The sequence below is a fragment of the Apaloderma vittatum genome, unplaced genomic scaffold (genome assembly GCF_000703405.1).
Source record: "Apaloderma vittatum isolate BGI_N311 unplaced genomic scaffold, ASM70340v1 scaffold13486, whole genome shotgun sequence".
In the NCBI taxonomy this organism is placed as follows: domain Eukaryota; kingdom Metazoa; phylum Chordata; class Aves; order Trogoniformes; family Trogonidae; genus Apaloderma; species Apaloderma vittatum.
The window spans coordinates 61,612-72,738 of record NW_009722357.1 but is presented as its reverse complement, the minus strand read 5'-3'; the positions used below and the strand labels follow the sequence as shown (position 1 = coordinate 72,738).

General features: G+C 42.3%; 1 protein-coding gene across 1 annotated transcript in view; it reads right to left on the bottom strand.

The window, feature by feature from the left end:
- Positions 1 to 2,769: 2,769 nt before the first annotated feature.
- Positions 2,770 to 11,127, bottom strand: part of LOC104275717 (zinc finger protein 827-like) — a gene marked incomplete at its 5' end in the record, with an annotated part of 61,475 nt that continues 53,117 nt past the window's right edge. The window contains 4 exons of the mRNA XM_009871752.1: positions 2,770 to 4,633; positions 7,410 to 7,587; positions 7,682 to 7,873; positions 10,817 to 10,983. Of these exons, the coding sequence (XP_009870054.1) occupies positions 3,826 to 4,633; positions 7,410 to 7,587; positions 7,682 to 7,873; positions 10,817 to 10,983 (1,345 nt within the window). The remainder of the gene's footprint in view (positions 4,634 to 7,409; positions 7,588 to 7,681; positions 7,874 to 10,816; positions 10,984 to 11,127) is intronic.

Below are 11,127 nucleotides of genomic sequence, written 5' to 3'. Positions count from 1 at the left end.
GATTTCCACCACAATTTTTAATGCACAATGTTCATTTTATTCACTGCATATCTCCTCTTTAAGGAAAGAGTTCTCCTGATTTCATTACAGCTACTCCCAGGGAAGGCTCACCCAACTACTGCTTCAGGATCTGATTTTTGAACTGCGGGGCTGGGGAGGGTGGGGTAGGAGAGCTCCATCGTCCTCCTGACTGAGCAGGCACCTCAGAAGAGGCATTATCCCCCTCGCAGAATTGACTTGGCAGGTTGGTACAAGCACACGGAGCTCACAGGGAGAAGCGCTGGAGCCATCACAGGAGTATTTGCTGTGAAAATAACCAGAACTTCCCTTTTCAGTTTCAACCATTGATAAAGTCTCACCTTTTTTCTTCCTATCTTCCTGTCTTGTAGGAGAATCCTTACCCCTTCCCTCCAAATCAAGCCTAAATCTATTTAAGGTAAAAAAAATAAGAGAGGAAGGAAAACCAAAAGAAACAAGAATATAGCCAACCTTTTTAATTCGAGTATATTGAACTTCCAAACTGGATACACTAGAAATTGGCAATGCAACATAAGATGCAAAGGAATATACCAGTTACTGTCAAAATGACCCTGTACAGCCTTATAATGCAAAAAGCTTTATACAATACAAATTTTTATTAATGTACACAAACCTTGACAGAATGATATCTGAACATAATACAACAAGTAAAAAAAAAGACAGAAGAAAGAAAAAAGTGCTGAGACCTTAAACTGAATTACCAAATGGAAAAACACGCTAGCTTTCGTTAAAGAATGCATAGTGAAAACCAGTATGAAATTACCTTCATGGTGGGAGGGAATTTATCAAAACTGTTGGTCATTAGTTAGTAGGGGGAACCTCTGGAGAACATTCTTTTCTTTAGCCTTGAACTGCAAACCAATTATTTTAATACGCATGAGCTCTGATAAATACTGTATTTCTTTTTTCTTAAAAAAATAAAAACCTCCTAACACACTTTTCCTTACAGAGAATACTTCTATAACTTGCCAGAAAGAATTAATTTATCCTTTCCAAAGTGCTAAACAAACTGCTCAGGTACATTAAACATTACCATGTCAGATACTGGTATAGTGGAACATTGTCGAACACGTGGCATTGGCATGCTGACAGCTCGCTCTTGAAAGTTCCAGCCCTATTTAAACTGCCGTTTGGTTTACATAAAGTGTCCTACTAATGTTCCTACTTCTTCCTCCCAGACAGCTGTATTTTACCTGTTGGTTTGAAAAATAAGCTTTTTGATTTGGAAGTGTTTGCTCTTCTATGGTGGGGTCAGAGATATATACACATTGAGGGTATTTTAAAGAACCGGTATAGCTTCTGGATGCAGATTGCGTATTTCATGCTGCCAAGATACTAAATCTTTGACGGTTCGCATATTTACTAATATAGCATTTTCTATTTTGTCTGTACTTGGGGGGGCAGGGGGGTGTTACCAGGAGTTCTGATGGAGCAAAGGATGGCAAATAGGGCCCTGAGTTACGTAGGTTGTTTATAAAGGTTTATACATACTTGGGAACAGATGGCTTCTCTTTACTGGGTAGACAGAACTGCCACATGCTCGTTAGAACCAAAACTGCCTGCTGGAATGTAAACAAAATGGTGGAACTTCTCTGTCCTTTAATTAATAATTCCAAATGATAACCCGCTACTATTTTGGATATTTCCCCCTTGTAAATAGCTTCCAGTATGTTAATAGGAGTGCACAGATTACGGTATCTTCCCTGAACAGGAAGAGTTTGGTCATGACAGTGGAGAATGTTTGGCCATCTCAGTGCAAAACAAATGTAGGAATCTTGTGAATAGGTTAAATGATGCAAGTTTTGCATCAAAAAGGTATTTCTACACAAGCTTCATTTAAGAACTGCTGAAGGTTGAGTTACGTTTCTGGCTGTGTATGTGGCTGCGAGCCCTCATGGACCAGAAATGGGTTCCCAAACTGGGGTGTTGCTTTAGTGCTGTCACAAACAAGGGGCTGGCTCCAACTGGTCTGTCGGATCCCCCTCGTCCCACAACAACCTGCAGATGTTCCTTCAGGACAGCATGAGGGTGGGCGGGTAGCACATTAGATGTGACTCAGGGCACCTCCTACAGCGGCTTGGCCAAGGGACAGAGAGGGGATTTCTGACAAAAAAGCTAGGTCAGACATTTCTAATACCTGGTGAAAGACAGCGAGATCCGAATCCAAGAAGATGCCATGGAAAACAATGATCCACTAAGAAAGCATTCCTGTAAGTCACAGGATAGATTTGAAACGTTTCATATTTTATACTTCCAATTTTAATGCAGAGTATTTTAAATCCTGGTCTTTCTTTCCGGATATTAAGTTGCCTAAGAAACACAAATCAATTAACAGTCAGTTAGCTTCTCTTAAACTAAGATCGCTCTTGGCATTTTGAGATTAACAAAGGTTAAACAACGAATCCGCATTTGCTTCTTCCTGCAATAAAGTGCTACATATAACATGTCATTTTAATGACCACAAGTAGGAGCGTTAAATAAGTATAAAGTTAGCTTCTTAGCAGTGTATACTCTATCTGCCATTAACAAAAAGGAATAAAGTATTACTAATAACATGGAGGGTATTGATAGGACTGTAGAATTTGTAAGTACAATTGAAATACCGAGGGTATAAAAGAGAACTGTGTGGTTCAAACAGCATCTTTTTCTAGCTTTATATTTCAAAGAAGTTACTGGTACCTTTTCAAATAAACAGTCGTCTTACCTTCAGCCCACAGCTATATTTTTTATTTTGTTTTTTTTGCAAGTGAGAAACAAATTAGTGCAAGACTAAAGCACTGTGCAAAACTGCCTTTTTTTTTTTAGTCTGAGTATTTATACCCAGAATTTATCCATACCCTTTTTTTTAATCCCCTTGTTGGATTTTTTTCTTTCCACCATAGAATTCTAGTTACACAAGTTGTTCCTGCAAACTAAAAGGTAACCACTGCATAATACAGTATATATATATATATGTATATATATATAATATTTATATGCCCTTTTAAAACAAAAGATGTGTGCTATGGCCCAGAGGTGGTTGTTTCTTACACTTGTGTAAAAGTTAAGAATTGGGCCTGCTGTGTGAGGGTGTAGACTGCACACAGTGCATATGCACATATGTGTGTGTGTACATACACACGCTTCTCATTGTCATACTCTCGTCCTGCAGTGCTGAAAGCAACTTTTTCCTCATTGGTTCTACCCCAAATCCTCAAACCTTGACAACTGAGTACAAAGCATCAAACAACAAAAGGGAGCTGCAAACAGCACTGAAATAATGCACCGATCCACCCTGAACCAAGCGTTACTCCGTCCACAACTCGACAGTTCACAGGGAGATGGCAGGAAGGGAGAGAACAAGTGTGTGAAGAGGGGGAAAGAAGAATAATTAAATAAGCTGATACAAGGGATGTGCAAAAGCAATGTCATGGCACGCTACAGGCAGCCTCTCTTTCACGCACCCACACGCACACAAAGCCCTAAAAATAAAATGCATCAATATGTAATCTTACAAGTGCTGATTGCCATTAAGGACACTCTTTTTCAGCTTAACAAGACAAAATAGTTTCTTAGATAGGAGTACTGGGAACATGCCTCTGAAGGTAGAAGTATGCAGTAGGTCACCTCTTGAAGATTTAACAAAGCAGCTTTCATGTCAATGCAATAAGTATACACACAGAGCCATTTTCTAAACCTTACTAATGATATAGTACAAGTGTTCGTTACCTCTTCGGTCTACGTTTTGCAGCAATGTATACCTGCTGGGTTTGCTGGGGTATTTTTTGGTACAGAATGTAACTGCCCTCAGACAGTTTCTGCCCTTTCTGTCAGTCCAAGGTAGGCAAGGAAGGAGTGTTTAGGTGAAGAGGCACCTCCCGGTGCAGTCTGAGGTCTGGGTGGATGGAATGTGAGATCATAGTGGTTTTGGGGGAAGAACATCGTTAAAGGAATAAGGTGGGCAAACTCTGAGTTCCAGTATTTATCAAAGCAGAGGGAAGTGCCGTTGATGGCCAAGGCTTTCACTGCCAAGTTTGGCTCTGCCCCGCTGCCCTGTGCAGCTGACATAGCCACTGTTTGCAGAGCCTGTGAGGCAGACATAACTGAGAGAGGTGACAGGAGGTTTCTGGAGCTGTTAACTGGTAGGAGTGGACTGGCTTCCTTGGAGGCTGAATACTGGCCCTTCTTCTCCTCTTCGGAGCAGTCCCCATTCTGGTGCTTCTTCACATGGCGGCTGAAGACAAAAGGGTGCGTAGTCTTGAACAGGCACTCGTCGCAGCTGAAAGTCTGGCGTGGAGCATGCTTCAGTTTCTTGTGCAAGTTAAGATTGTCTTTGCGTTTGCAGCTGTAGCTGCACTGGTCACAGTGAAAAGGGCGCTCACCGGTGTGGACACGCACGTGTTCAATCAGCTTGTTGGCGGTCTTGGACAGATAGCCACACTGGTCACACTTGTAATGGTTGCCAAGGCGGTGTTCTCGGATGTGCATCTCCAGCTCCAGCTGATTTGCTTTCACTATCTGGCAGATCCGACACTTGTACTCCATTTTGTAGTGAGTCTTCAGGTGGCACTCCATCGCGGCGGGGCGGTTAGTGGAGTAGATGCAGAATGGGCACCTGGAAACACAGCAGGGGAAGGCAGAGGCAGAGAAAAAGAGAGGTCACTCAGCTTGAAGACCCGCGTTCCTCGTTTAGCCCTGTCACTCAATCCCTCTGTGATCTACTAGAAGAGGAGAAAAAGTCACTTAGTTGTCCCTGTGAAGCCTCTTTTCACCTTGACACATCTCTACTTAGAGGGTGTTTGCCCACTTAATGGCAGTGGAGCTCACTCGTTGCTAGGAAAACACTGATTCACGCTGAAGGAGCACCCCTTTAATCTTCTGGCTTACCTTGATGGGGAAGATTCTGCAAAGCAGGCCGGGGAGTGCGGAGTGGGTGACTGATTCACAGGCACTTTGTGTAACGACATTCCTAGTGTTTGCACGAAGTCGCTTTGGCCATTTTTTCCATTAAGAAGTGGTTTAAAGTGAGTGTTTACAGATGAGTATGAAAGCAGCTGTTTAAGTAAAGATGGAATAAACTTGTAATACCACATGTACACCAAAAGCTTAGGAAAATCCGTCTATGTGACCATGAACAATAAGCTTGCTGGGTATCCTGCTAGCAGCAGCTGAAAGCCAGTCCATTAGGATGATTTGTAGGGATTCCCATTTCTGGGAGATGAGCTAGTCATGCTCAAAGGGGATGTGTCTTTGGCAGTGTTTGCCTACAGCCGCCTCGGCCACAGGAATTGTTCCCATGCAGGAACAGGATGTGGGCTCTGCTTACTCACAGCAGCAAGCATCCGGACCGGGGTGGACATAGCAAAGAGTCTCACCCTCGGTTCCTGGACCAGGAAGGGCCGAGAAGGCTGGAGGAGGGAATCGTGAAAACTTGGAAGGAAGCCTGAGCTGAACAAGCCTGGACACCAACAAACCCAAAATACACCAATTTTTGCTTTATGTAGCTGAGAGGAAGTTGGATGAGGACAGCTACCCTGGTAAGCTAGAAGAGGAGGTCTAGATAAAAAGATACAACTAAGGCACCTGGCTACTGTCTTAGAGGCGTCTCCACGTCCCACTGATCTGCATTCACTGTTGAGCAGGTCTGCCAGGTGTGTTCTAGCCTTTCAGATAATTTCTAAGCAGATATCCTCTCTCCCCATGTGTTTTCCCTTGCTACACCTGGTTGCACATAGAGGTTTAATATTAAACTACCTGCTAATCAAAAGATATTTGAGCACAGTGAGTAAGATAGGAGGACAAGTGGATACTAAAACATCCCAATACTTTTCCTGATGCACATCAAGTACTCTGATCCAGAGAGGGAGCCTGGCATTGAGGCTGTTAACGTGATTAGCTCTATTGCAACAGAGGACTCAGCTGTCTACGCACACATACCTCTCCTGGGCTGGGTGCCCTCTGGATCAGAATCTCAGATTTTGGAAGGAATCATGTTTTATTTTCTCTTCCCCCACAGCAAACAGGAGACAAAAAATACAATTTACTTAGATCTCTTCAGGCTCTTCTGGATGCCTTAAAAAAAAAAAAAAAAAAAGCAGAGCTTTTTCTTAGGTACAGCTTTCAAGGTACCTAATTATTACTTGAGCTGGGCAGGAATAACTTCTGTAGATGGGGAAGCCCATTCTGTCAGGAAGGTCTGAGTCATAGGTCATGATTTTCCTTTGTAAATAGAACAGATCCTGTGTAGCTTAAACCCAAAGTGCATTAGACAACTGGTCCGTGCATCCAAGACAGACAACCCGTTGTTCTGGCACACTGCTTGTTTCTCAATCTGGTCTTCTTCCCAGAATCAGTCAGCACATCTCAAGTGACCACATATCCCAGTTCATGGAACTACTGAGCTGGAGAGCAGATGCTGCCTGGCAAACAGAACCAGTTTTCAAAAAGTGCAGTGCAAACCAATAGAGCTACCTGTGGCAACATTAACTGTGGTGTGCTCGTGGTGTGCGAGATCAACAGCACAGAGAGTTTTGTGCTGAACCCTAGCTGGGCTTAAAATGGTTCCAGCCTCTTTTCCTGCAGCAGCTGCAACAGAGACCAGGGATCTCATTATGCATCTTGCATAACGTCACGTTGCCTACCCACAGAGAGCAAGCATATGGCCCCAGCAGTCACTTACTTCTTCCCTCAGGGGTCCAACTTTGACATACGGGCACGCTCATTCTCCAGAAACACTGCTCTGCACTAACAGACCTTAAAGGACACCACCCTTATCCAAAGCCAAAGGGCTTTCTTCATAAGAGAGTGTAATACTCATTACATGTTAATTTATACTATAGTGATCGTTATGGGGCATGTAAACCAAATCAGAAAGCACAAAAGTTACCTCTTGGAGAGGACTAACTCTGCATTAGAGTTTACAACAGTTATAACCTCTGAGGTTGAAACATCACACCTAGTTGCAGAGACTGCATGGGGTTTAGTTACTTTGAGCCAGGTGCAGAATAAAGCCTATGCTGCTCACTCTCCTTTGCTCTGATGCCTTGAAAACAAACCCCTCTCATTTTGTCAACACCCCTGTGCACTGCTGCCTCATTCTCTGCAGGACCCATCACTTACTGTATCCTATTTGACTTGGAAAGGGAAAGGACAAAAGTTTGTGACAGCTCTGATACCAGTGGATACTACATCTGCTGCTGGGTGACCGTTCTGCTATAACGATTCAAGTCTACACTAAAGGACTGGGCTTGGGTCATCTAAATAAAAGGAAGCCCCAAATCCAGATCATCAGGCATTTAACTAACCCTTCCCTAACTGACTTCCTTTTGTCCTACCCTCACAGTATTAGAGGTGCTTAACACAGTAAAAGTTTGTGTACTTGCTTTCCTTACTTGAGCCCACCAGTGGGGACAGTGTGGCATTTCTTGTGCTCCAGTAATTGTTCTGGTGTCTTCATGAACTTGTGGCACACGTCACACTCAAACATACGTGTGATCAGGTGGATTTGCAGGTGGCGCTCAAACATGTTTTTTGTTTTGCAGACGAAGTTACAGAAAACACATTCAAAGCCTGAAAAACAGAACAGGAAAACTGTATTCCTTAAATTGTGGCCAGATAGACTGCACAGAAGGTGACAGTTTGTATTTGTATAACAGTGTTTTACCTTTCTCCGACTTCTCTTCAGTGTTCACTGAGGTCTGACTACCAGGCACTACAGAAATGACTAGCAGGTTGTTTGAACCCTTGTTTTTTGGGGTTGTATCTGCATCTTCTTTGCTATTGGCAGAGTCACTCAGCGCTGACAGCGAAGATGAAGATGGACTGTTAGATTCACTGGGTGTCTTCCTCTCTTCAGCTGAAAAACAGGAGTAAAGGGCAACAGCTAGTACACAGCAGATTAGATGGAATCTCAATGATCCTCTTTTAAATTCCAGGAAAGGTATTTAAAGTTAATTCAAACATGCTTATAAACAAGTCTGTTAAGAAACCATAGTTGCACCTCATTCCTTTTTATGACCATTTACAACAGTACATCTCTCAGTTTATCCTAGAATTGAGTCTGTCTGTAATGGTAGTGGGAAGGACGCATGCAATTCTACTTCATAACCAGACTGAAAAAAAATCCCAAGAAAACACCTTGATTAGCTCAGAGATCAGAAACAATGAAGAATTTGTCACTTAGAAAGGAAACAGAGCTTCTGTAGGTTTGGGGTGCGGAAACCAAAAGTGTCTGCTGGTCCCAGATAAATTTCCCCCATCTTTCTGTTTATGTGGGTCCAATGGATAAATTTGGAAGGGCAAAGAAGGATCATCTCACTCAATGTACTGAGAAGCATCCTCAGGAATGACTGTAAGAGATGACAGTGTGGTTTCAAGATTCATCTGTTTTCATTAGGAGCTCTTACTGAAAATAATTAATCTTAAAAAAAAGGTTATTTAACTGGATCTAAAGCTGAAGCCCATCAGAGTTTCCTTAGGTGTGCAATAAATAAATGTACAAAGTTCAAATCCCAAACCCTATTACACACTAGAAATGAAAAAGAGTGAGAGCTCTCATATGAGAACTGCCCTGAGCCAACAAGGCAAGGATGGGCAAATTACTACCTCCCACCTATGCCTTCGCTTAATCAGAGCTGTGTTATAAAAAGACCTTACTGAAACTTTATATTCTCTATGTTGTAAAGTCCCTTGATCAAGGCCTAACTTTAAACTGACGAGCTGCACCTTTAAGTTTAAGATAAAGATGTAGGAATGCACTAATGAAATCTGATGACCCGAGCTGTCAATAGGGAGGATGACTGGGATATCACATAGAAAGATTCATGACCTTGGGGACCCAAGTAATAGAAATGGAATGAAATTTAATAGTACAGAGTACAAGGTTATGTCCTGGAGGGCCAGTAACGAGAATTTTTGCTACAAATGAAGAGAGCTTAAGTTGAAAACAGTCAAGGAAAACAAAAGAAGGATTTGAGCAGAATACAGGATGAATACAAGCAATCAGTGTGAGGAGTCTTCAAAGAAGGTAAACATGATGACAGAATGTTATTGTGTGAGCTACTTCCAGTAGCCACTGCTGTTTTACACTGCCACTACTTACTTCATTTCACCATGTACAGCTGTGATTGCATATGTTGAGAGCAGGGGTTCTAACAGGAACATACGCAGAGAGGGACTGGTAGAGTGAGGAAACTGTGTTTCATATAAGAAAAGGCTTGATGTACATTTAGAGGGGACAGGGTTGTTCCCCATAAATCTACTAAGGGAATAAATACTGTGGAACAAGGGAAGAAAGGGGGAGGGAGCAAGAGGTGGACTGCTGTTTCAGATAAAGGACAGTTCTGGCACAAGAACAATGTACGTGTATTCTGATTACCAGTAAGACACATGCTGGAAATTTTAAAAAGGCCCCTAATCTTTAATGCAGAAAAATCTGAGGCTGCCTGTCTGTAGAAGAAGTTAGTTTAAAATAATTATACTTGTTTGAAGACATGTGCCAACATCCTTACAAACAGGCCTTTTATGACTTGGTAACATCACAGGATAAGGGACTGGAGTCAAGTGACCCAGAAAATCCATTCTATTTTCTACTCCCTCTATTTGCCCTATGTGTAAGCACTTGGCTGAATTGCCAGCTCAGTGTCTCAGTTTGACAGTGAAGGAAGAACAAGGGGTTTTTTGTCTTTCTTTAAAAGACAGGCAGCAGCTCCAATCTTTTTAGCCATGATAGTAAGATACAGTAGAGTACAGCTCAGTTTTGAGCAAGCTTTTCATGTGGCTACATGTGGTGTTTCTCATTTGCCTTGATTTCCTATCTATGCAGTGAAGTTAACTGCAAGCACCTCAGGGAGCAGTGCTGAGAGCTATGCTGGCATAAAATCCCTTGAGAGCTTTCCAGTAGTTTGTATTTCTGTAGTTACATTTAACTTATGTATCTGTGAGCACAAACAAGTGCATTCTTCTCTCCCTTCTCCTTCTCCACCCCTCCTCGTTTTCCCCATTTTATTCCTAGTAGGACAGGAAAAGCAATTTAGCAATGGAAAAATTGTGCTGGATGCAATTCAGGTTCAGTATTGGCAACACAATTGTTAGTAGTTTGTGGCAGCAGAATGCTTCTGCCTGGTCTTATGAGAAAAATTAACTAAAATGATTCTAATTTTTTTCTTAAATTATGCCAGACTTCATTTGACTAAGCATATGGAGCTTGTTTGAAAACTGCCATTGCTCTTATTTTTGACTATTAAGTGAACAGTATCAGGGAGAGAACACATGACTTATTCTGTTATTTAATATAAAGTTACATTTCTGGTACTGCTGAATCACAGTGTCAACTAAACATCAGCATGAAATTCCAAACGGATAGACTGTGAAGGCAAACATCCTGGAGAGCAAAGCTCAACATATTGTGCATTTCAAACTTAGAGCCAGGTGTGCACAGTTAGCCCTCAAAGTCACCTTCTCGTCACTACAGTCAAACCAGGATTTTGATGAAATAGTAAACCAGTCAAGAAAAAGAAACAAAGTATGCTGACTTCAACAGGGGAGGGGATTTGGCAGATAAGGGGAATAGGAAGAAGGAGGGCTAAGTAGTCCTTCATTTATTTCACTAAGTGTGAAAATTGATCTGTGCTACCAGATTATTTGCCTGGCTGGAGTCCAATTCACTTCAACTTTGAGAGAACAGGCCTTAATTAGCAGGTGTTTCAGTGAAAGCAGAGTGCTAATGGGAAGTGTGAAGGTTGCACCTAAAAAGCAAGGAAGAGAGAGATCACTGCAGCTGGGAGAGAGGGATCATCACCTGTGTGCTTGCTGTTGACGTGAGCCTTCATATCTGCCTCTTCCATAGTAACGAAATCACACGCTGTGCAGCAAATGGAGAACATCCACTGCTCTTTATCCACATGGAGGGACATGTGACTGACAAACTGGACATTCATCTCCGTCTCAAACCCACACACATGACAGCTGCAGGCAAAAGGGAATTCAAGAGTAAGAAACATTAAAATACAAACCACAAACAGAAGCGTATTGCCTTTCCCTGGACCTGCAAGGGAAAAAAACCCATTGCACAGATTTCTTCTCTTTCTCACTGTTGAACGTTCACTCCAA